Here is a 25,682-nt window from a genome sequence, read left to right as displayed (position 1 = left end):
ACGAGGAGACAACATACCTATATTTGAGTTATGAACAAAATTGTGACTCTCTTTAGTATTCACGATCCAATGAAGTCTGGAAAAACTTGTTATATGAATAAAAAAGGATTAATCCTTATTTTTCACAAGGAATATTCTGAGCACTATTAAGTGGTCTCAATGCACTTAGATTATTAATGTATAGATCCCTTCTAATGAACTATTACACAAAGAGCAGAGAGTATACGTATAGAGTACGTACGTCCGTACGTACACACAGAGTATGCGCTGCTTTGGCACTCCTGAGCATAACACAAAAGGGAGTAAGGCAGTCAGATCGTCCAAACATTTTCCCATTTTCACTATGAATGTTCAGCTTTAACATACTATGAAGCTACAACACTATAAAGCACTATATCAAAGTAAGATGATATTATTACTATGATTATAGTCATAAGTAGGTTTTCTAGTTGATCAATAATTCCCAAGCCCAGATCTCTGTCAGTACGAGAAAGAACAGAGATATGAATAAAAATGGAAAGAGCTATCTCATCAATCTCTGTAACAAAGAGTATAGACTGCTTTGGCACTTCTGAGTGTAACATAAAAGAGAATAAGGCAGTCAGACCATGCAAAGGCTTTAGATCTGGGTGCAGAGACAAATTCTGTAACACCGAGCAGAACAGACAGCATAGAAAAATGGCACAGCCTGACACATCCAGCAGAGCTGCAGATGGTAGTAGAGGAATGCTGGAAGAAACCAAGGCATCCCCCAGGGGAGCTGAAAAGCAGCCTGTTCCTTCAGGCCAGTGGTTATTCCAAAGACTGCTGCACCCTATAGACCCTCAGGAAAAGAAAGAATGGCAATCCACACAACACTTTCTTTCACTAAAGTAAGTGTTCTAGATCATCTTTCGCGTGGAATTACCTAATATAGCCATAAATTTCAAAGTATATATACAGTTTTGCAGACAAAGCATAATATCTCCATTTGTTCTGTACTTTATTTCTACTTAGAAATTAAGTCAAATGTCATAATTGTGCAGATTTTTGGCATAATAAGAAATGAAGTACACAAATGTAGAAATTTGTTCTAAAATAGCCATATTAGATGTGTTAGATATTTTTTATATATGAGGCAGGAGCACATCTACGATTTTATTTACTAGAGCCTATAGTTTTTTTTAAATCAACATTATTGATTTAAAATCAATACAATCAAAATAGCATTTTGATAAATTATCTTACATTGCATTTTTGAAGCCTCAAAAATACATGTTAGAGTTTTATATTAATTCTTTTAACATGGCACTTCAATATCTTGAGCAGAATTATGTCTAAGAAGCTTTCTTCAGGTTAATTTCCACTGTTGTGATTTTGTGGCTCAGCTGTTTTAACAACAGGTAATCTAGTAGAAGGGAAGATTATGCATACATGTACATACTCACCATTCAACACATTAGCAAAATCCTTTTCCTGTGTATGTACTAAAATTCATTTCACCTAAGCCATGTGAAATGACAACTACTTAATTCACTAACCTCTGACTGCAGAGGTTACTCAGGTAAATGTTCAAACTGAAATTTAATTTAAAAGCCTCTTAAAAATGCAACACAGAAAATGAAAAATAAATTGATGCACTCTTAACTCTAAATCATACTCTCTCTATGTCAAGAAGTGTTGACAATACCAATTTCAAGGTCATTGTCAACTTGGAAAATCATTAGCAAATAAAATATGACTTAATTGAAGCAAACTCAGCATGGAGCTGCATTATTTTAAGTGAATGTTGTAATATAACTTGAAGAAGAATTACTAACTGCCACTCCCACTGACAATAAAATGTATGAAGAAGGGGCTATGCAACCTTTCCACCATGTCCTTTCCATAATTAAGTATGGAAATAGAATTTGTGAAGAATTAAAAATCTCAAAGTGCATCAATTCAAGCACTAATGGACTGCTCTCCAGCATGGCAGCACATAGGTAGTTCCCAGTGTGTTACCATTAGCAAATGTCAGTGCCATAATTCCAAACCACAAACTTTTGAAATTTCAAGCTGGTGAAATCCACCTCTGAAAAGTAGATTTCTACTAATTTTATAATTCAAATGTTATACAAAGTAATTTATACATAGAATTTTTCTTTACTGATTATTTGCAGCTAAAACGTATCATGTGTTGGCTTGAGTCTTGTATAACTGTTAATTTCAGAGTTTCTTCTCTATTTAAATGCTACATAAAATATCTTCAGTAGATGTTATTTACCAAATCAGGGAAGAACCAAAATAATTACACATCTATTAGATTATTTTCTTAATTTTCTATTAATACATCTAGAAACTGAGCCCATATATTATATTATCTCAAAAAACAGCCTAAGAGATATATAGAATCAACAGAAATTTGGTAAGATTTAAATGAACGTTACTGTAGTATCAATTTCATAGTAGTCTGTTGGAATGTGTTTTTCTTCTTAAGGAAAAGTTAGAAAATAAAGTTTGTATGTCAAAGTAATGTTGAGCCATATATGGAAAAGGTTTTGTACCTCTAGGTAAGCTTGGAGGCATAGCTGTGGTCTTCAAACAGATGATAGATTATTTCAAAACAAAGAAATAGTGTATAAATAAAGTATAATTATAAAGAAACAACAACCATTTTGAGATGTATGTTAAAGGAACTCAGAGAACTGATTTCTAAGCTAATGATTCTATCACTATTGTGAAAAAAAGTTTAAGTAACCTGGCCAAGAACAAATACCGAGTAAGTGGTAAAGTGAAGAAACAAACCCAGGCAGTATATTCTATTACACTATCTCTCATAACTTTTTACCTTGGACAGTATGTACTGCTATTAGACCATAGGACGTCCAATAATTTCACAGCAAAACTTTAAAAATTTATCCCCATTATTCTTCTAAGCATCTTCCTCAAATATCTAAGATACTGGTGCTATCTGTTGATGAAATCTAATTATTTTGACATTATTAATCGGATGATGGGATAGTCAAGGCCTAGAAAACCAGGTATGGTATTGAGAGAGCAAAATACTCATGGGACAAGACTCATAGTCAGAAATAAATGCACAATCTCAGGGTGAAAATAAAAGACACATCTTTAACTCACAATGTCCTTATTCTCCATATTTCTAGAGGTAACCTTGTTTTAAGGCATGCAGCACTCCATGAGGTCTTAAAACATCTATATTTGAATAGAAAATGTATCATTTTTACTATGTTCCATAGTCAATAGGCATCAGAGGAGTCACAAGCTAAAAATAAAATAATACTGGCTTATATATTTACCATTATCATTGTTCATTATTTCTTTATGTGGATTTGAATTACTAATAACCTTTCATTTCAGCCTGAAGGACTGCCCCTATTTCCTTTAGGGGAAATACTAGAGATGAATTCTAGTTTGTTTGAGCATGTCCTAATTTCAGCCCCAATTTCCAAGAATAGAATTCTTGAATTTTTTTTTTCCCAGCACTTTAAGGCTCTCTATCATCCCATTGCCCTCTGGCCTCCATAGGTTCTAGTAAGTCAGTTGTTAATCTTATTGGGGAATTCCTTGTCACTTCTCTTGTTCCTTTTAACACTTCTTTGTCATTCAACAGTTTGACTGTAATGTATCTCTTTATTTTTATCCTGCTTAGAATTCATTGAGTTTCTTGAACATGTAGATCAATATTTTTCAGCAAATTTGGGATGTTTCTAGCCCTTACTTATTCAAATATTCTCTCCACCCCTTTCTTTTTCTTCTCTCCTGAGACTTCCATTATTATGCATATGCTGGTATGCCTGATGGTCTCCCAAAGTCTCTGAGGCTATGTTAATGTTTTTTCATTCTTTTTCCTTTTGTCAGACTGCACAGTATCAATTGATTTGTCTGCAAGTTTGCTAATTCCTTCTTCTGTCAGTTCAAATCTATTACTGAATGTGGGGAGCCAGAAAAATGGGGATTAGGCAGGGAAGCACCACTCCCTGTCAGGAGAAGCCAGAAGATCAAAGATCAACCGCCTGCAGGCAGGGAAGTATCAGCCTTTCAGGCGCTGTGCCAAAACACTTTAGTTTGGTTCCTCTTTTACTCCAGCCTTAATCCCTTAACCCTGTTTCCTAGCAACCGACCCAGGTCAGCTGCCTTGTTTTCCCACCTCCAAACCTTTATAAGATACGGTGTTTTCTCAATAAAGAGGAGGCTTGATCAGAAACGCTTGTCTTGCCTCACTCTCTGTGCTCCCCTTCCTGCCCTACTCTCTCTCCCTCCCTCAGGAACGAACCGGCAATGATTTACCACCCCACCGGCGGAGGCGGCGAAACTAGACAAGTGGCAAACCAGACAACTGAATCTCTCTAGCAAATTTTCATTTTCATAACTATATTTTTCAATTCCAGAATTTCTACTTGATTTCTTTCTATAATTTTGAACTTTTTATTGATATATTCTACTTGGTGAGACACTGTTCTTATATCTTCCTTTACTTCTTTAGACATACCTTCCTCTACCTCTCTGAATATATTTAAAATAGCTGAATTAACAACTTTATCTAATAAGTCAAACATACTGGCTTCCTCAAGAATAGTTTCTACTGATTGCTTCTTTTCCTACATATGGCCATATTTTTATTGTTCTTTGTATCTCTCAGAACTTTTTGTTGAAAATTGCATGTTTTAGATAATAAAATGTTACAACACTGAAAATCAGAATCTCCCCCTGCCACCTAAAGGTTTGTTGCTGTTTGGTTAGTGGACTTTCTAAAGGTTCTGTATTCTTTGTCACATGTGTCTACTGAAGTCTGACTGTTTAGCTAAGTGGTCAGGTAATGGTTAGACCCAGGTTGGACAAGGTATTTCTTTAAATACCTTGAACCAGTTTGTCTCCAACCTTTGCAGCGGAACTCTTTTCATGTGTTGCAAACACCTTCAATGTTCAAGTAGCTGGTTTACAAGTCTGCCTTAGCTTTCACTTCCTGCCTGTATAGAGCCTCAAGGTCATCTACAGGTAAGAGCTTTGTACTTTGTCAACTCTGTTTTTTGCAGTGATAGATTAACAAAGAAATTCCTTTCAGTGTTTTATCAAACTAAGAAAATAAGTAAATATAGTGAGAATAATAGAATGATAAGTTTCTCAAACATGAAAAAGGAAAGACTAGAACAAACCTGTGGTACTGAATTGGAATTTCCTAAGAACAAGACATTCTCTTTTATAACCACAACATAATTATCAAAATCAGGTATCAGCATAAACTCAAAGTTTTTAATATACTGATAGACAAAAAGTAAGTATGGATCTCTAACTCATCCACTGATAGTCTGAAGCAGTGACACCCCATGCAGGCTTTCAGTTTCAAAGTTGGCCAAAAATGAGCCAAAATTCCATTCAGTCAATTGAAATATATGAATTATGCATGAATATGGATGGTATGTCTGGTTTTACTTAATTATAAGGCTGAAGTACATAGTGCTTTGGTCTTGCTGTATTTTTATACTTTTATGATATCTGCAAAAAGCTACCCCTATGAGGAAAATGGCCAAAATTAAGGATAGACTTGAGGAGAGGCTGAACAGAGAGACACTTTGGGTGAAGAATAGGTATTTTCATGTTTGGCTTGACCCTTACTCTCAATACTCTAAATTTTTTTGTTTGTATATATCTCCATCTTTGGGCTTAGGCTCAAGTACCTTTGGATTGTGGCTATACTGGGGCATTTGGGGTCTTAGATACTTTGTATTATGAAAAAAAAATTTAATATATCAATTATAATTTATATAACTACACATACAATAGTACAAACATAATAACAGATACCCATGAAAGCAAACTGGTGCAGCCACTGTGGAAAACAATATGGAGTTTCCTCAAAAACTTAAAAATAGAACCACCCTATGATCCAGTGATTGCATTAGTGGGTATTTACCCCCAAAATACAAAAACACTAATTCAAAGGGATATATGCACTCCATGTTTATAGCAGCATTACTTACAAAAGCTAAATTATGGAAGAAGCCTAAGTGTCCATTGACAGATGATTGGAAAAAGAAGATGTGGTGTATATATATGCTGTAGAATAGTATTAAGCTATAAAAAAGAATGTAATCTGATAGTGTAAGCATTATTTATTTCACAAATAGTTTAAAAAGATAAGGAACTTCTCTTTAATTAAAGTATCAAGCATATTATAGCAAGTTCCTTATCTTTTTAAACAACTATTTGTGAAATAAATAATGCTTACACTATCAGATTCAAATTCCTTTAGTAGAAAAATTCTCTTTTCCCTTTCAAATTCAGGAAAAGAATTTCTATGTATTGCATATGATTATACCAGGTAGCAGAGACTTCTAGTAAGTGAAGCCTATTACCTCTTCTTCCTAGATATCATTAGACTATATATCCCAACTTCCTTGGCAGTTAAGTATGTCCATATAACTGAGCTTTAACACCCAGATTTGGCCACAAAATCCTCCCACTAGCAGTGGGATTTTCCCTTTCTGCCAGCTGGATGCAGATGAACCAAAGCCCTTTGATGATGATAGTAACAAATGGAATTAACCTGTATCCCTGAATCTCTACATAGAGGAAAGTCTCTTATCCATAAGGAATAGTCATATGAACAAGAATAAAAAAGAATTTCTGTTAAATTAATCCATTGAATTTGAGGGTCTGTTTATTAGTGCAGTTACTGTTATATTAACTAACATGCATAATTATAAACAATCTTTTGATTGTAAATAGGAAATGCATTATACTTACAAATCGAGGTTTATAGTATGCTGGACCTAGTGTGCTGTCACTAGCAGGTGGAATATGTTTTATAATACTGTCATCCTCATTTATATCATAACCATATGATCGTCCACAAGAAGGAATCGAAGGAACATCAACACTTCTGGAAACTGTAGGTGCCCTTGAAAACTTCTGTAAGAAAATATTTTCTATTATTTGCTTGGAGGCAAGAGAAAGAATGAAGAAGAAAATATTAAAATTTACTAAAAGGCAATTATTAAATATTGAATTAATGAGTTTCATATATAAACCAAAAAGGTTTGTTCTATGAAGGTAATTTAAAGGAGTAAATTCAAGTTTCACCTAATCATATAAATTAAGATAATATATATTACTACTAAAGCCACCTTAAGAGGTAAGGCATCCCTCACTTGGCTCAGTTATTTATCTTGCTTAGTAAACAAGTATTTCTGATGCTAAAAATAGGTATTCACTCCTATAGTCACATCACCAGTCACCAGTTCAAACTGGTTATTTGTGCCATGCTATCATAATAGCTGCCAGGCAAAAATGAACTTCATATTTTCCTGCAACATTTTCTGGATTCATTCCTTCCCAGCTCCAGATTTATCTCCATATTACCTATGCCTTGTATAAATATCCTAATTATGCTGACTAGATACCAAGGAAAATGTCTATGACATAATACTAAATGAAAATAGAAAGTAGACTTGATGCCTATAAGTATGTAAGATATATGAAATTAATATAAGCATATTCAGTAATAATCATATGTGATTTAATGATAAACTGAAAGGAGCTATAAAAAATTTAACAAAATTCTCAAAGTTAGAGCCAGGCATTTTAGGGTAATTATCCTTTTTTCAAAATTTTCTTTAATGTAAAATATTTCATAATTTCAATAAAACAAAAAATAACATATAACAGAAATACTAGTATAAAATATAGCAAATAAAATACTGGCATTTAAATGACTTAATTATCTGTAAAATTGCTTATTAAGAATATATTGATAGGGCACCTGGGCAGCTCAGTTGGTTAAGTGCCCATCTCTTGATTTTGGTTCAGGTCATGATCTTGTGGTTGGAGGGTTTGAGCCCCATGTTGGGCTCTGCACTGACAGTGGGGACCCTGCTTAGGATTCTCTATCTCCCTCTCCCTCTCTCTGCCCTTCCCCTGCTCGCACTCTTTCTCTCTCTCTCTCTCTTTAAAATAAATACACACAACAAAAAAATTTTAAGAACATATTGAGGGGCGCCTGGGTGGCTCAGTCGGTTAAGCCGTGACTTCGGCTCAGGTCAGATCTCACGTTCGTGGGTTCGAGCCCCGCGTCAGGCTCTGTGCTGACAGCTAGCTCAGAGCCTGGAGCCTGCTTCCGGTTCTGTGTCTCCTTCTCTCTCTGCCCCTCCCCCTCTCATGCTCTGTCTCTCTCTGTATCAAAAATAAATAAAACATTAAAAAATTTTTTAAAAAAAAGAACATATTGATCCTTTGTTGTTTCTGAAATAAATGATAGTTGAGTACATGCATGCCCAACAGACAATTCTGTTATAAACATACTATCACTGGCAGAATTTTACTTTTCTTTTTACCACTAGAGACAACTATTAAGTAGTTTAAGTGATACTTATGAGACTGATTACCAAATTAAAACAGGAGGTATTAAATGGCTTCTCCCACTACGTGCAAAAATTATTTGCATGATGTCAAGACTTCCCAAAATACAGCCCCTACCTCCTTCTCCATCCTCTATTCCTACTTTTCTCCCTTATATCCTGTACCCCAAATATTCCAAAGAACTTTGTTCTTCTCCAGATGTATCTTACCATTAAATACTTCAATGTCTTTAATCAGGTGTTTTTTCTACCTGGACTGTTTTTTTCCCATTCTTCTTACCTCTCTAGTGAATCCTTCTTCAAGACCCAATTTGATTGTGCTATCACTATTCCATCCAAAAACTCTCTAATCTGGGCTACTAGTAGACATTTTATTGTATGTTTACTAAAAAAAGCATGGGATCAACTGTTTTTTACTGAATTACATTCATTATTTCCCTATTAAAATATAGATCCCAGAGAGCAGTGATTTGTCTTCTATGTATTATCAGTGACTAGTATTATGTCTAGTATTCATAGTCACTGAAAAGATATCTAATACCAGTTTTAAATTCACAACATAGTGATTGACAATTCTACACATTACACAATGTTCACCACAGTAAGTACAGTTACCAAATGTCCCCATATAAAATTGTGCAATGTTATTGACCATATTCCCTATGTTGTACTTTTCATCTCAATGACTTATTTATTTCATAACTGGAAGGATTCAAAAAAGAAGAAAGAGAAAGAAATTCCTAATGTGTCAGGTAAAAAGTATTCATAAGTCTGAAAAAAATGACTTGCTACTTTTCAAAAGAAAATATCACACAGTGTCACTAAGAAAATGTAAAAACATTAATTTAATGCCTAATAAAATAAGCACTTCCTTCTTAATAAAACCAAAAATAGGTCTGATAAATCCTTATTTAAGTACATGAAAATTTACTTTGTCACCACACAAAAAATAGCTGATATTTAAATATACTTATAACATCATTGTCATTGCACTGAATTATTTGACTGAATACTTGGCCCTAAAGTATGTTCCCCTAAACAAAGCAGATTAAAATTTAATTAATATGAGTTATGTGAAGGAGTTATAGAAAGAGAAAAGACAACCCTCTAAATAAAGCATGACCAAAATCTTCTAGATTATTTATTTCAAAGGGGTAGGACTTTGGTGTAAAACTTATTATAGAACACAAATGTACCTTTCTAAACATACCACCTGGTAGTACTCTACACAAATCTTTCACTTCAGTCAGTATAATCTTCTCACTTTCCTCCATAGACCCTACCTCTCTATCTTCTTTCACATAGTTTTCCATGCCTGGAATGCATATTCCAACCCCCTTCTTCAAGGCCAAATTCCTATGGCATTTAATTACATGGTCATTCATTTAGCACCTACCCCATTTCATCTTGCATTAGTAGTAATCTATATATCTCCCCTCTAATTTTAAGCTTTTTTTTTCAGGAATCATGTTTTAAGTTTCACTGTATTGTTAACAATACTTATCACAGAGTTTCATATGGTTAAAATATCCCTGACTTTCAGTTCACAATAGACACTGGAAGTGATTATAGATTTATCAAAAGCAAAAGGGAAGCCAGTTGTTAATATGATAAAAACTAGATTATAAACACTGAGTATTATTTAATTAACTACAATATAAATGCTAATAAACCGAATTTTTATAGTAAAGTTTTTTAAAGATACCACATAAAACATTAAACATTTTCTATTTTAACTAAAAAAAGTCAGATGCATAATTTAAAATAGAACATACTGATTGAAGATGCTCTTTAACCTGTAGTACTTTTCTGTTCATGATATCCGATGTTCCGTGATAAAACCGATCATAGCTTGCTGGTCCTGGACCATCTGAAACAAACTTCTTAAAACGCTCCTCCCGGTTTTGTAAACTATGGCCTCCTTTTACATTATACTAAATTGGAGAGAAAAATATGAAATAATTAAAAGAAGCATTTTATAATTAATACCTATCTGGTAAATTTTAGATATTAATATGAACAAACAGTTTTAAAACCCAACTTGAGAAATTTAAGGCTCTTAACTGAAGACATCATTCTAGTAAAAGGGGACAACGAGAGAGGATGACAATTATAGTTTTGAACTCAAACAAAAATTTACTGTGCTTAGGACACTCTAAGAGAATAAAAAACTCAGTTTTATAACAGGAATCAAGACAAAGGAATCTTCAAAGTTGCAGAGCAGGAATAAAGAGTGTATACTGACAGGCCTCTGGAGAATATGCACCTATGAAATGTGCTTTAAAAAATTGGTATTCACACTGCAGGGAAAAACCAAACCTTCCAAGCTTGTTTAGGATTAATTATTTTCATGAATTATAGGGATAATATAGCCATTTCTAGGGATGTTTATGTAAGCTTAGTGGCAAAAGCATGGGTTTTTGTTTGGTTGGGTTTTTTGTGTGTGTTTTTAACAGCTTGGTTCTATGCTCAGATTAGTTTTACACATTATTTTTGCAGAAAAGGTACAGGAATCTCCCACAGCTCTCCATGCCACATGTCTGGATTCTCTGGAATCAGAAAATAATCAACTCAGTTATAGCCAGTGAATTCAGATAAAATTCCATCATATAGTTTTAATTAACAGTCATAGTGTAATCATTTAAAAAATGGTTCATAGTAATAGTGGCATTTGATTGATCAGCAATTTTTAAGTTATTCACTTACCAACACATACCTATGGCATATAAATGTCAGTTGTTCATAATCACCATTAACTGATGTGTCTAGTTTGCATCTTATTCAGCTATTTCCACCTTCTTAATTTTTTTTAAAGATTTATTCATTTTTAGGAGAGTCAGAGCATGAGTGGGGGAGGGGCAGAGAGAGTGGGAGACCTAAAATCAGAAGCAGGCTCCAGGTCTGAACTGTCAGCACAGAGCCTGATATGAGGCTTGACCTCATAGACTGCAAGATCATGAGCTGAGCTGAAATCAGACACTAAACTGACTGAGCCACTTAGGCACCCCTCAGCTTTTAAGAAATACACAAAATAGAGGCACCATGGCGAAACAGTCAGTTAAGCATCCAACTTCGGCTCAGATCATGAGCCCACAATTTGTGAGTTCCACCCCCCGTTGGAGGCTCTGTGCTGACAGCTTAGAATGCAGAGCCTGCTTCAGATTCAGTGTCGCCCTCTCTCTCTACCCCTCCCCTGCTTACTCTCTCTCTCTCTCCTCTCTCAAAAATAAACACTTTAAAAAAAATTTTTAAAGAAATACATGAGATCTTCTGTTAAAAAGAGTCAAAATTATATTTTTGGGTCACCAGTTCACTACTTAATAACTGTTTTAATGAGATCATAATTCCTATTTTGAAAAGAGTTTGGACCTATAATAAAATTTAATGATTTTGCAAAAACATTAACATTACAAGTTAGATAAAAAGTAAAATCATGTGAAAGGAGAATAGCTCCTCAAATCTTGATTATTTGAGGGGCGCCTGGGTGGCTCGGTTGGTTAAGCGTCTGGCTTCGGCTCAGGTCATGATCTCACAGTTCGTGGGTTCAAGCCCCAGTTGGGCTCTGTGCTGACAGCTAGCTCAGAGCCTAGACCCTGCTTCGGATTCTGTGTCTCCCTCTCTCTCTGACCCTCCCCTGCTCACACTGTCTCTCTGTCTCTCAAAAAATAAATTAAAAACATTTTAATAAAATCTTGATTATTTGAAAACCATTACTATAGTCTCTATGATCTTACATTTCACACTGCAATTTGAATTTACATTGAACTACAACAGAAGATAATAAAATTAATCTGATTTTTTAACTGGTAGAAAGTAACCAGGAATTTTTTTTCCAATTATTCATAATTCATGATTACCAATTCTACTGATTTTATAAGAGGTTATAAAGGAACTACAACATGTCGGATAAATGACCCAAAAATTATATTATGAGGTAATGTAATTTTCATATACATTTTATATGAAAATCTGTGAAAAAAAATAGCCTTACTACTTCTTGGGTTCTGTGCTTTTTTCTGAATGCTATCGTTATTTGAAGAATTACTATAATGCCAGCTATCTCCCGACAATAAAGAAGGCAGAGTCTCATCCAAAGAGTGAGGCCATGTACTGTATTACGTACAATATCCTATCATTCAGCTCTAGTGAGATGTATTTCTCAGATCAAAGTCAAACATAATCTGGATATCTATTACTAGGCCTAGATAGTGAGAAATATGAAAGTAACTATTTAGGTCCAGAGAAGAGATCTCCACATCTAGAACCAAACTTACATAGGAAGAAACAAGATGGTATCTCCACACAGAAACCAGACCACAGACTAGAAGAGAATTAGAACCAGGAAAACATAAGTGAAATCTGAACTGACGCTTTGAAGTGGGATTCACTCTAGGAAAAGGGATCTGAACAGAATAAGGTATATGACTTACTAGGCTAATCATCTATCCAGAGGCTCAGAAACCTGTACTTTGGACATGTCATTCTTCTGCTTCTTTTATTTTCTTAATTTCACTTAGGTTGTTTTCTGAGAAAACTTCCTTTTGAAAAAAAAACTATCATGTTTCAGATATGCTGAAGGAGGCAAAGAGAAAAAGTGATTTTTCCCATAACTGGGCAAGAGCTAGAAAGGTAAAAAGTATACTCACTCCCAACTTTGCAATAGTAGTGACAACCATAATCAAAGTGAATTCACCGTAACAAGATCAGACAAAAAGAGAAGACAAATTGGGGCATACACATTTCAAATCCCAACCGTTCTGCTTTTAGAAGAGCTTCAAGTAATATATACAGTGGAGACAGGCCCTCACAACTACAACCATATTTTCAGTCTTTTAAAATTGTATTTGGGGGTGCTTGGGTGGCTCAGTCAGTTAAGGGTCCAGCTCTTGACTTCAGCATAGGTCATGGTCTCACCATTCATGTGTTTGAGCCTCATGTCAGGTTCTGCACTGATACTATGGAGCCTGCTTGAGATTCTCTCTCTCCCTTTCTCTCTCTGCTCCTCCCCTACTCATGTGCTCTTTCTCTCTCAAAATAAACTTTAAGAAATAAAATAAAATAAAATTCCATTTGAAGTCTCCAAATAATATTTACTAAGTAACTGCTAGCAGAAAGCAACATTTTAACTATGCTTCCAAAAGAAAAGATTTAAATAAGTTATTAATCACTTGCATTAATCTCTAATAAGATTATCACTTTAATTATTATTCAATATATTAATTATTTACAGAATTAGTATGCTAACTAGGCCACATCTTAAATGTATTTCCTAATTCAGCCATTTAAAATAATGAACTTTATTTTTTAAACAGTGATAAACTCACATTTCTTGAACTTCTAAGAGTTCTGCAGGAATTTAGCCTAAAACTACCAAAAAAATCAACAGCAAATGAGTACATAAATCATAGTCATCTTTTAAATGAAGGAAATCAATCTTCTCTTGGCATTTGTTTATAGTTTTCAGATCAAAAATAGGGAGTTCTAGAACTTTTTATCTTAGGTCATCCATTTCATTTAAAAAGCCCATTTCCTAGTTCCTAATTCTTGAAATCCAAGAAATGTACCCAATTTGGAATAAAATAAAATCTGATCTAAATTGCACTTTATATTATCTTACACGAGGAATTGACTATAATCAGTATAAATATAATATCCCCAAACTCTGATATTTGTCATATTTAACAAGTTTGAAATCTATCGTATACTTTATTCCATTCCCCACTTGGAAGAATGGAGTTACAGTCTTTATAAAAGTACTACTGGTAGAACTAGCAAGCCCATAGACACGTGATATGCTGGCCACAGGCATGGAGTGGAAGCAAGAGTGACATTTCCAATGGCATCTAATGACCCACTACTATTTTTTTTTTTTTTTGCCTTTTATCCTCCAGGTATTAGAATTCTGGAAGGTTTAAGAAACCAGAGAATAGCCATAAATATCCCACTGAATTGGAAGTTGAGACCATGCCTTCCATTCCAGCCTCCTTATCACAGAAAGCAGAAAACAAAATAAGGAAGTTAGTATATTGGCTGAGGTGATGAACACTGACTAGGACTGAAAGTAGGACTAATGAGCCATAGCACTGTGGTGGGAAGAACACAGAGACACACTTTGCAGAGCTTCCTCAAACTATAACCCCCAGTGAAAATGCTAAGAGCAAATTTGTTTAAAGATTTGAGAAGGAAGCCTATGAACAGACCACTGACTTCTTAGAACTAAAGATTATAGTCACCACATCAAGCTAAAAACTCCACCAGATATAGTCCCTGTTAAAGAGACAGGGAACATACACCTACAGCTTCATGATCAGTTACAGAAACTAACAGATCCATCTGCATTTCCTTGCTACCCACATCACTTTCTTTCATTTTCCCTCTCTTTCTTTCCCTCATCTATTATAAAATGGCAGCACTAATAATAGATAAAGTTTATTGGATGATACCTATAATCAAGAACCTTTTTTTATTTTTTTAATGTTTCATTTATTTTCGAGAGAGAGAAACAGCATGAGTAGGGGAGGGTCAGAGAGAGAGGGAGACATAGAAACCGAAGCAGGCTCCAGGCTCTGAGCTGTCAGCACAGAGCCCGACGCAGGGCTGGAACCCACGAACCATGAGATCATGACCTGAGCCGAAGTTGGACGCTTAACCGACTGAGCTACCCAGGTGCCCCTCAGGAACTATTTTTAAATGCGTACTAACATATTTAATTCTTAGAAAAATTGTACAAATTTAATATCCCTATTTAACATATGAGGACACTAAAGCCCAGAGATCAAGTAGTTATGATTAAGCCTCACAGCTCGTAAGTGGCAGAGACAGATTTCAAATGTAGGTAGTCTAGGGGAGCCTGAGTGGCTCAGTCAGTTAAGGGTCTGACTACACCTCAGGTCATAATCTCACATTTTGGGAATTTGAGCCCCACGTCAGGCTCTGTGCTCACAACTCAGAGCCTCCAGCCTGCTTCAGATTCTGTGTCTCCCTCTCTATCTGCCCCTCCTCCACTTGTGCTGTCTCTCTGTCTCTGTCTCTCTCTATATCAAAACTAAATATTAAAATTTTTAAAAAGTTAAGTAGTCTAGCTCCAGAGTCAAAACTACTAACCATGTCTTTACAGTGTCTCATATTATATTTACTTACCATGTAATCTATAAATTGCAGAAAACTGGAAAAGAAATGTGAAAAAACAAGAGTAGAAATGGCCCTAACCTAGAAATCCATTTGGTAGTTACACTGTAATATCATCTCTGAATGCAATAGCTAGACATTAGTTTGGCTCCTTCAGGGAAGTTATACTTGAAAATTATACATAAAATAATTTCATTTTAAAAATTATATATATGGAAAGAAGAAGTGTGTGTACGTATAGTGCACATAAGAGAGAAGAAAACTGAGCTGTGAAGGGGTAAAATGTAGTGAAAATCTGTTGTTTTCTATCTGTCCAGCATTTCCTCTATTATCTGCCCATAGCAGCATATTCAGCCTTGTGGCAATCAAATCTCCCCTATACTTTGTGGTTTTTAAAGAGCTTCCAAACATAAGATTCCCTATCCCAGGAACTACTGGACCAATCAGGTTCTCCCTGCTGAGTATTTTAATCTTGAATGGAGTTACACACACACACACACACACACACACACACACACACACAAAAGGAAAGGAATTCTAGAATTAAGTTACCTAAGCGCAGTTCTCTATTGCAGTTCTCACTCCTAAAATACCTGAAATTGTCTTAGTCCTGTCCCTCCTTCAGACCTCACTGTTCAATTCATCCTTCAGGTCCATAAGCCACCCAAATACTCTTCCTATAAATATTATTGTAAATCTAGTATCTGTCTTAAAAATCTATTTTATTCCTTCCAACCAAAAAGTCCTGGTAGAATAGTTTCTATTATTAATTCAGGAAATCTAATGCAACAATTAAGGCATCATAATTGCACCTGGACCTCCAAGAGAGGCGATAAAGATCTGCTAGGCTCAACAAGGAGTCATTATATATGAATGCAAAATTTATGTGAAAAGGGTAAAAGATGATGTTCATGATTATGAAGATATGGAGTTACATCCATGGCTTCTGAACATGACTGGGTCATCAAAGATATTCTGGTCACAGACTCTTGAGACTGTATAGGAACAAGATGAGCCATGGCAATAGCTATAGCTTAAGAATATGACACAAAACCTAATTCTTTCACTCTACTGCCACCCTCCTTCTAATATCCTGATCATGTACACAACTTATAGGTACCATTATTCATTTAATAGTCTCATTCTCCCATTGAAGAGTCTCAAGAACCATGAAGTATGTAACAATGTTTTATGTCTTATGAAATACATAGAGTAATGGAGAACACCGTGTTGGGCAATTAGCATTAAACACACTTTGCTGGGCCATCTCTGAAGTAAGGCGGGTTTGCAAGGCCAGGTCCTCCAGCTGTCAGATGGCGACCTGTGTCTATACCCACTCAACCCCCACTCAATTCTGCTTGAGCACCAACCCCCCAGGCACCTGGCCCACTGAGATCAGGAGTGACTTGCCTTCTTATGCTAAAAATATGTGAATTGTACCTTATGAAAAAACATATTATAGGAGTTTCTTCTTTTGTGATTATAGAAGCAAATATCACATTTCCTGAGAAACCTGTTTTTCTTCCCCTCCAGAAAACAGGCTATTGACCCCTGCTCTCAAAAGAACTAACTCTTGCCTTTGCTATGCTAAAAACATTGCCTTGTATTTGAACACTAAAGATCCCTTCCTTCCCCATGTGATAAGCATCTAGTCACCTAGATCAATCACTATTGATAAAGGTTATGCATGAGTTTTCTACCAATCTATGTTCTGGGAAATTTTTACATATCAAAGAATTTGTCATCAGAAATCATTGTCTAAGGCAATTGCCACTCCTGTTTTGTACTCCATACAATTTTCAATAAATAAAGCTGGCTCTCTATCAGTGCAGAGATGCCTGCCTGGTGAGCAGAAAGAAGCAGAGGCTCTCTCACTCCCTTACGCCAACACTCTCCATCCTTCAGGGAGCCCTGGACCTGCTGGAGCTGGACTCCAGCAACACTTATTTTCTCTTACTCTAATAACAAATTATGGATTAAAAGGAGAAAGAAGATAATATGAAGGAAAAATAAAATATGATAAATGACATATTGGTCTATTAGAGAAAGCATGATTCTTATTAACTCAGACAATTATACTCATAAATTTACCTGTGCTTCTGAAACATTATAGTGTCCTGGACCTGGAACAGCTTTCTCAGTCTTAGAAGCAATAGTAAAAGTACTCTCTCTGGCAGCCAAAGAAAGGAACGGTGCATAGCCACCTATAAAAGTAAAATCATATTGCTGGCAGATAAGATAGGGTCCCAGGGATTTCAGAGAAAAAGCATCCAAAATATATACAATCATTTAGTAACTTCGATTTTTGAAACTACATTTTCATAACTAATGGGTACCCTCATAAGTTGTTGCATTTTTTAAAAAATCTGATGTAAAAGCAGAGTGTTCATTAATATTTATTAAATAAAAGAACCTACAGAACTAGAATTCCTAAAGAACAACAATAAAAATATTAAAGTAATAAAAAACAAAGTCCTTTTCCTTTTAGGTATGTTTGGTTGAAATGAAAATGTCAGTTATGCTTAGGTAATAAAATATTTTTATCCTCAGAAGACCAGTGTTTTACATTTTGGAATAGCACCTACTAGAAAATAGCATATATATAAAGTTTCAGAGACAGCTTAGATTGAAATAATTTAAAGTGACTTTATAGCAAGTAATTATTAATGTCTCTTTACTTTGGTACATAGTTGGTACTTGGTAAATATTTCTTGATTACCTATCCCCAAATAAATATTTATAAACCTAAGATACAAATTTTGTTGGAACAAGTAATCATAAAATTAGACAGACTTAATAAATTTAGTAGACAGACACAGTCTGCTGAAAGATTTATTTAAAACTTTCAAGAAACATATCAAGGAAAATGAGTATAGCATAAGCAACACATTTAAAGGAGCAATGGGAGAGAATAGAGCAACTATCTTCAACAGGTAATAAAAGAATGAAAGTGAGGACTCAAAATTTGTGTGAATCTTATACATAAAGGCAAATATACAATTCTGTGAGAATACATGATGATAATTTGTATAGTTTAAAATCTTGCTAATCTTGACTAATAAGAAAAGATATTTTTTAAATAAGAAATAATGTATTTATTTTAAGACCCACATTTATTAAAATGCAACTGAAATCAAAAATTATTTATCACTAAAGAAAGATACAGATTTCCTTCAAAACACACACATAAGCACACACAAACCAAGCCACAGAATATAAAAACATAAATGGTGCACACAGCAGAAAATGTCCTTACAAAAGGCAGAAAAATATATCTCATAAACAGGAGGAAAATTACGGAAAATAAACAGATCTATATAAAAGAAGATGGACTTAACACACAAGAGCATTAAAGCATCTACTATAAATATTCTTTGTATATTCAACAAGGTAGAAGAAAGATGAACATGATAAGGAGGGAAGATATAACAAGACCCAAATCAAACTTCTGAAATGAGAAGTACACTAATAGGATTAACAATAAATTTTACATGAGACATTTCTTCTCAATTCTTTACCTCTTTAAAAACATTTTTTAAAAATTTAAAATTTTATTTTATTTTTTGAGAGACAGAGAGAGACAGAGCATGAGCGCGGGAGGGGCAGAGAGAAAGGGAGACACAGAACCCAAAGCAGGCTCCAGGCTCTGAGCTGTCAGCACAGAGCCAGATGGGGGGCGGAGGGTGCTCAAATCCACAAACACAAGATCATGACTTGAGCTGAAGTCAGATGCTGAACCCACCGAGCCACCCAGGTGCCCTTAAAAGTAACCATTTAAAGCAAAAAATATTTTAAGTTACTGTGACATAGCATACATAGAAGTTAAATATATGGCCACAATAGCACAAAAGATGAGATGGGAGAAATGGAAGCATACTGTTGTTAAGATTCATATACTATATGTGAAGTGGTACAATGTTATATGAAGGTAGACTATGATAGGTGAGAGACGTATATTGTAAACCCCAGAGCAACCACTACAAAATAAACAAGTGTAGCTAGTAGGGGCACCTGGGTGGCTCACTCAGTTAAGCAACCAACTTTGGCTCAGGTCATAATCTCATGCTTTGTGGGTTCGAGCCCCGTGTCAGGCTCTGTGCTGACAGCTCAGAGCCTGGAACCTGCTTCAGATTCTGTGTCTCCCTCTCTCTCTGCCCCTCCTCTGCTTGTGCTCTGTCTCTCCCTGTCTCTCAAAAATACATGCTTGAAGAAGAAGAAGAAGAAGAAGAAGAGGAGGAGGAGGAGGAGGAGAAGCTAGTAAAGCAGTAGTGAAGATAAAATCATTAAAAAAATTAACTCATTCAATGAAGGTAGGTAAAAAAGAAAAGAGAAACAAAGAGCAGATGAGATCAATAGAAAACAAATAGCAAGAGAATAAATTTAAACACAATAATATTGATAACTAAATAGAAAAGTTCTAAACACCCCAATTTAAAAGGCAGAGATTATCAGCTGGATAAAAAAAGCAAGACCCAACTCTATGCTCTCTACAGAAAATCCTCATAAAACATAAAGACAGAGAAGCTAGAAATAAAAGGATGGAAAAGATATACCACGCATCCATGAATCAGAGGAAGCTGGAATGACTATATTAACAACAGACAAAGCAGATTCTAATTTTTTTAATTTAGAAATACTAAACAGAGGTGCTGCTTTCTGATAAAGGGGACATTTCATCAAAAGGATTTAATAATCCATAAGAAAAGCAAGGAAGTGATTGCCATAAAACTCAGAATAGTGCTTACCTGTAGGGGAGAGGAAAAGAGCTATTATAATTGATAGGAAAATTTGGCAATGTTATATTTCTTGAGTATTCACTTTTTGTGCCATATTCTTTATGCAATTTTCTGCATAAAAGTATTTAATCTCACAAGTAAAGGTTTTTTTTGAATTTAGGTCCATGCAAACATGAGGTAATGTGAGATAGGTATGAAAACAAAAGCTAAGTTCAGACTAGCTCTGAGGCAGCTGTCCTAACACCATGGCAGAGCTTCTAACTGAATCTACTGAAACAAGTATGAAATTAATTACAAAACATTAAAATTCATCTAAAAATGAGAAAAAACACAGTAGCCCCACATATTGAAGAAAGCTAGTACTCATAAAATCTTCATTGAAATGTTCCAAAATTACTTATATAGAATCTTTAATGAATAGGCTAAAAGTTTGTATGAAATACTGACCTCGAGTAAAACCACAAGAAAATTAAAATGTTTATACTAATCAGCTCCATGAAAGAAGAGACTTTCCTGTTTTATTCATAACTGTATACCTAATTTTTACATATACCTACTGTTTAATGTTTACAAGACATAGGACTTTTAGTGCTAAAACCAGGACATTCCAGGGGCACCTGGGTGGCTCAGTCGGTTAAACGTCCGACTTCGGCTCAGGTCATGATCTCACAGTTTGTGGATTCGAGACACGCGTCAGGCTGTCTGTGCTGACAGCTAGCTCAGAGCCTAGATCCTGTCTTCAGATTCTGTGTCTCCCTCTCCCTCTGACCCTCCTCTGCTCATGCTGTCTCTTTCTCTCTCTAAATAAATTAAAAAAGTAAAAAATATAAAATTTAAAAAAACTAGGACATTCCATATAAATCAGGATGGTCTCCCTATCACAGCACCCTGCATACTAATCAATAAATATAGAATTCAATGGGTGATATTCTAAACTATACCATTACTCACTCATTCAGTAGTGAATGCTTTATTGTGTGCAGGGAGAGGCAGTGAGGGTACAATAATGAATAAATTAAATCTTTGGCCTCAAGAAATGGGAAAGCCAGACAAATAAACAATTATATTACAAACAGTGCTGCCAATAATTAAGATCTAAAAATACAGGAGAAGATTCTGGGGAATTAGGGTTGATGGAGTGTGATATAAAAGGTTTGATTTGTGGCATGGATATACTGGCATTTGAAGTGCCAACTACGAACAATAAATCAAACTGTCAGGTACAGAGAAAAAATTAGGAATATAGAAGAAGGAAAGATTTGAGAAAGTTCAGTTCGGGAAATACTGAGTTTGAAGCACCAACAGCAGAAGATAAATCAAACTGGCATGAAGCAATAAAAGTCAGTACATTTTGAGAAAGAAGGTGGGCAGCATGTGACTAAGGGACAGGTTCTATAGCCACAGCTACTGCCACAAAAGCAAAAGGTCATTGTTCACACAAAAGCAATAACTAGAGGGGCGCCTAGGTGGCTCAGTCCACTGATTTTGGCTCAGGGCATGATACCAGGGTCATGGGATCAAGCCCAGCCTTGGGCTCCACATGGAGCACGCAGTCTGCTTAAGATTCTTTCTTTCTCTCTCTCTCTCTCTTCCCCTCCCCCAGTCTCTCTCCTCTGCTCATACTCTCTCTCTCTAAAATAAATAAATAAGCAAGTAAGCAATAACTAGATCTTTGAAACATACTCATCTTCAGGGACATCAACATATCCAATAAACATATAGCCATTGTGTACTTAAATACAGACTGCATTTCCTGAGGTGGTCTCTATAAATTCTGATTGGCTAATAACTCATTATTCGTGGCATAAGCCCATAGGCATAAGTACAAGACCATAAACAACTCATGCTTCTGTGGCAGGTAAAACAAATCACTCATCCATCAAAGAAGAAATCTGGGAAAGAGTATATTTAGGAGCCAGAGTTACCCAGCTTAGATAACTGATACGGAACCAATAAAGATATCTAATACATAGCTACACAGCTAACATACGGTGCCACTTATTATATAAGTTAGGTTCAAAAAGCAATTAAATTCTCCTTACCACAATAATGCCAGGAGCAGTCACATTACTAAAAAAGACTCTGTTTTTATCATATTTTACCAGGGTGGCTGTCTCTGGGGAAATTTTTCTTTGATAAGATAAAATATGCTTCCTTCTTAGAGAAATGTGAGAAAATCAGAAACAGCTCTCACTAATCTGGAATTAGAATATCCATTATCTCTCCTACTCATGAAATCAGAGCAGCTCAGTCCCGTCCCTCTTAGGCTGCAAAGCCTGGGCTGAAAAGAGTCTCTCTGATTCAATGGCCAAAAGCTGGGGCAATGAAGTCTGCAGGTTGTGGTGAAAAGAAATTACTGAGAAAAACGTGAAGATAAACACTGGAGCATTTGACCAAGCAGGCTACGGTAAAAGGAAGGGTTAAACGGAAAAAAGAAAGGTTAGGAATGAAAAGCATTGGTATCTTTCTTTTGAAGATCTAAGACTCTCAGATCCTCTGTTCATCTGTGATTCAAGGTAACAAATTATATAAAGTCCCAACATCTACTCTTCCTACATCATACTCTATAAATACACATGACCCTCAACTGAAATAACTATGTATAATTCTGCATAGTCCAGTGCATTATCCCAGAGGGATAAGACAAATGAACCTTGGAAAGGGATAATAGCAACTTTTTTTTTTACATTTATTTATTTATTTTGAGAGAGAGAAAGAGAATCCCAAGCAGGCTCCACGCTATCAGTATAGAGCCCAACCCAGAGCTTGATCCCACAAACTGTGAGATCATGACCTGAGCCAAAATCAAGAGCTGGATGCTTAACAGACTGAGCCACCCAGATGCCCCTATAATAGCTACTTTTAAATTATCCAGTACAGAAATGATGTCTGTACCTTCTGATTATTAGCATGTGGTCACTGATATTGCTAAAACAGGGCTCAATGGGATGCAGCTGCTCAGCATTGCCAAGCGTAGAATTTCCTAGTTTCTTTTACAAGTCAGCAAGGCACAATTTTACAAAACAGTAAAAGAAGAGCCTTGCAACACCTCGCTTACTGCTGTCGAAGCAGAGTTCACACCAGTTATATAATGAGTTTTTAATTCTGCTATGTGTAGCTCATTAGACCTTTTTTCTAACTTTATTACAAGAATTATTGTAATTTTTTTAATTAAGCGTTTATGTCCTATGGTATTGAGTTAAAAAAAACCGAGAGTAACAGTAAATACCATGGTTATTGCCCCCAGAGAAGCTCACATTTTAGTGTGGCATCCACATGAGTTAATAGATAATTAAGACACTATCAAAGTGCTAGGAAAGAGTCATTAAGGAGTCAAAGAAGGATCTGAGAGATAATAATCAGAAAACAACTTCACTTCACCTGAGTCTGAAAGAATACATAGGATCAGCCAAGTGAAAAAAGAAGAAACAGCATACTAGACAAAGGTATCAGCAGCTGCAGAAGCATACAGGTGAGTAAGCACGAATTTAGCAAATACAAAGTTGGAACTGCTGATATGTATGTAGATGAAATGTTGGGTGCGGGTGCCTGGAGATATAATGTGGGGGGCCAGGTCAAGGATCAGACCATGAAAATCTTATGAACTGTGTTAAGTAGTTCAGATTTTAACCTTAGTGTTAAAAGGAATTTAAAAAAAATAATAACATAATTATATCTTAGAAAGATCACTTTAGCCATAAGAGAAAAATTAGAGACTGAAATATAGGAAAAAAACAGCAATATTTTACTGGTTTAATTCAGAATAGAAATAATGAGACTTGAACAAAGTCAAGGGCAGCCAAATGAAGAAGGGAGACTAATTTGAGAGACAATGAGAAGATAGAATCAATAGATCTTAATGAGCAATGGGCATGGTCAGTCAGAAAAGTGTAGAATAATTCCAAAGTTTAAAGTTTACGACTGACTGACAGGTAATTTTTCAAAGGGGTTAGTAATGATGGGGAAAATGATGAACTCGACCACCCAGATAAAGATGTCCAAAAATGTAATAGCAATAAGAAACCCCTAAGATCAGAAGAAAGTTCATCCTAGAGATATAATTCACCTATATCTCTGAAGTCTTTCTTCTGGAAGTCTTCAGAATCAGAATATGGATAGTAGTTCAAGCTATGGATTTGAATGAGAAAATATACATGAAAAAGCAACCAGCAAAGGATGGAAAACACACCATATAAACATTTAAAAGGCATCTAGAAAAAAAACTTTAAAGAAGACAATGAAGGATCGATTGCCAAGGGGGGGGGATGATTCCAATTCAGTGTATAGCAAATGTTTTTTGGGTCCTAACCATGAATCAGGCCTTGTTTAAAGACAGTGACAAAATAAAATAAGGATTGAAAAGCATCACAGGTATAAGTGTTTTGGGTGGTGGTTGATGGCTCATATATTGTTAGGGAGTTAATGCTTAGAACAACTCAACTGTATTAAATACAGACATAGGCTCCAAGAAGACTGATACAATTATCAGATGCTGAAAAGCAGTAAAATTCAAAATTAAAACAAGGACAAATGAGAAACCTGCATTCCACCCTAAGAAACCTAAATCAACCTAATATCCTAATCTGATCGGTCATATAGAGTAATGGATTCGTTTAAAAATACAGAGTGCAACAATAGAGAAAATGCAGATTAACAAGGGAAAAGCTATAGTTTGAATGGCAGTAAACTGCACAAAATCATCAGACTAGAAAAAGCAGAACGCAAATGAAAAATATTTGTTATGGGGACTCACTCCTGACTGGCTCAGTTGAGAGAACATGCAACTAGACCTCAGGGTACTGAGTTTCAGCCCCACATCGGGTGTAAAAGTGACTTTAAATCATACTGCTAAATAGAATATAAAAGCCACACCTTAGTACATAAAGTATATCTGGTTAATGGTAGCAAAGGTGTCAGGCAGACAGGATTACAAGGAAAAGAAACAGTAGGCAGTAAATACACAGAATTTAAAGACTCATACAGTCATCAAGAGTCAGGAAATCAAAATCCCAGATCTAACCTATACAATCAAAAGTTTGATGGAGACAACCATTGTATCATCAAATGTCCTAGCTATATGATTACTGACTGTAAAATAAGACAAAAGATTTTACCAGTTACCGCCTATAAAATAAGGAAAGTATTTTCTCTACCATGTTTTGTTATACTTAGGACGTGATACCAGTACGTTTAACAGGCACACAGAAGCGGGGCAGGCCGAAAGTCAGGTGCCTGTCACAGAATGCTTTCCTTTCCCTACCTCTTACCTCTTGCCTGCTGCTTCAGGAAAGGTACCTGGTAGGATCCAGGACCCACATGCCCCTGAGTGCTGCCACCTTCAGTCAATCTGAGGAAACGGGGAGCCCGATCATACATAATGACAGCGGGGAGGGACGGGGAGGGACGGGGCGGGAGGGATTGCCTCTGAAAAGGGATAAAAAAACAAGGCGACTAGAGAACGTGTGCAGCAAAAGGTGAC

The 25,682-nt window shown here is 35.6% G+C and overlaps 1 protein-coding gene across 1 annotated transcript in view; it reads right to left on the bottom strand.

The window, feature by feature from the left end:
- STPG2 (sperm tail PG-rich repeat containing 2) overlaps nucleotides 1-25,579 on the bottom strand; it is a 446,153-nt gene extending 420,574 nt beyond the window's left edge. The window contains exons 1-3 of the mRNA XM_029922541.1: nucleotides 25,471-25,579; nucleotides 17,559-17,671; nucleotides 6,730-6,894 (exon numbers count right to left, since the gene is read on the bottom strand). Of these exons, the coding sequence (XP_029778401.1) occupies nucleotides 6,730-6,894; nucleotides 17,559-17,671; nucleotides 25,471-25,579 (387 nt within the window). The remainder of the gene's footprint in view (nucleotides 1-6,729; nucleotides 6,895-17,558; nucleotides 17,672-25,470) is intronic.
- Between the last annotated feature and the right edge of the window lie 103 nt (nucleotides 25,580-25,682).

This window comes from Suricata suricatta, chromosome 1 (assembly GCF_006229205.1).
Source record: "Suricata suricatta isolate VVHF042 chromosome 1, meerkat_22Aug2017_6uvM2_HiC, whole genome shotgun sequence".
Taxonomy (NCBI): Eukaryota; Metazoa; Chordata; class Mammalia; order Carnivora; family Herpestidae; genus Suricata; species Suricata suricatta.
The sequence above is the reverse complement of the archived record's forward strand: the minus strand, read 5'-3'. Positions and strand labels throughout refer to the sequence as shown.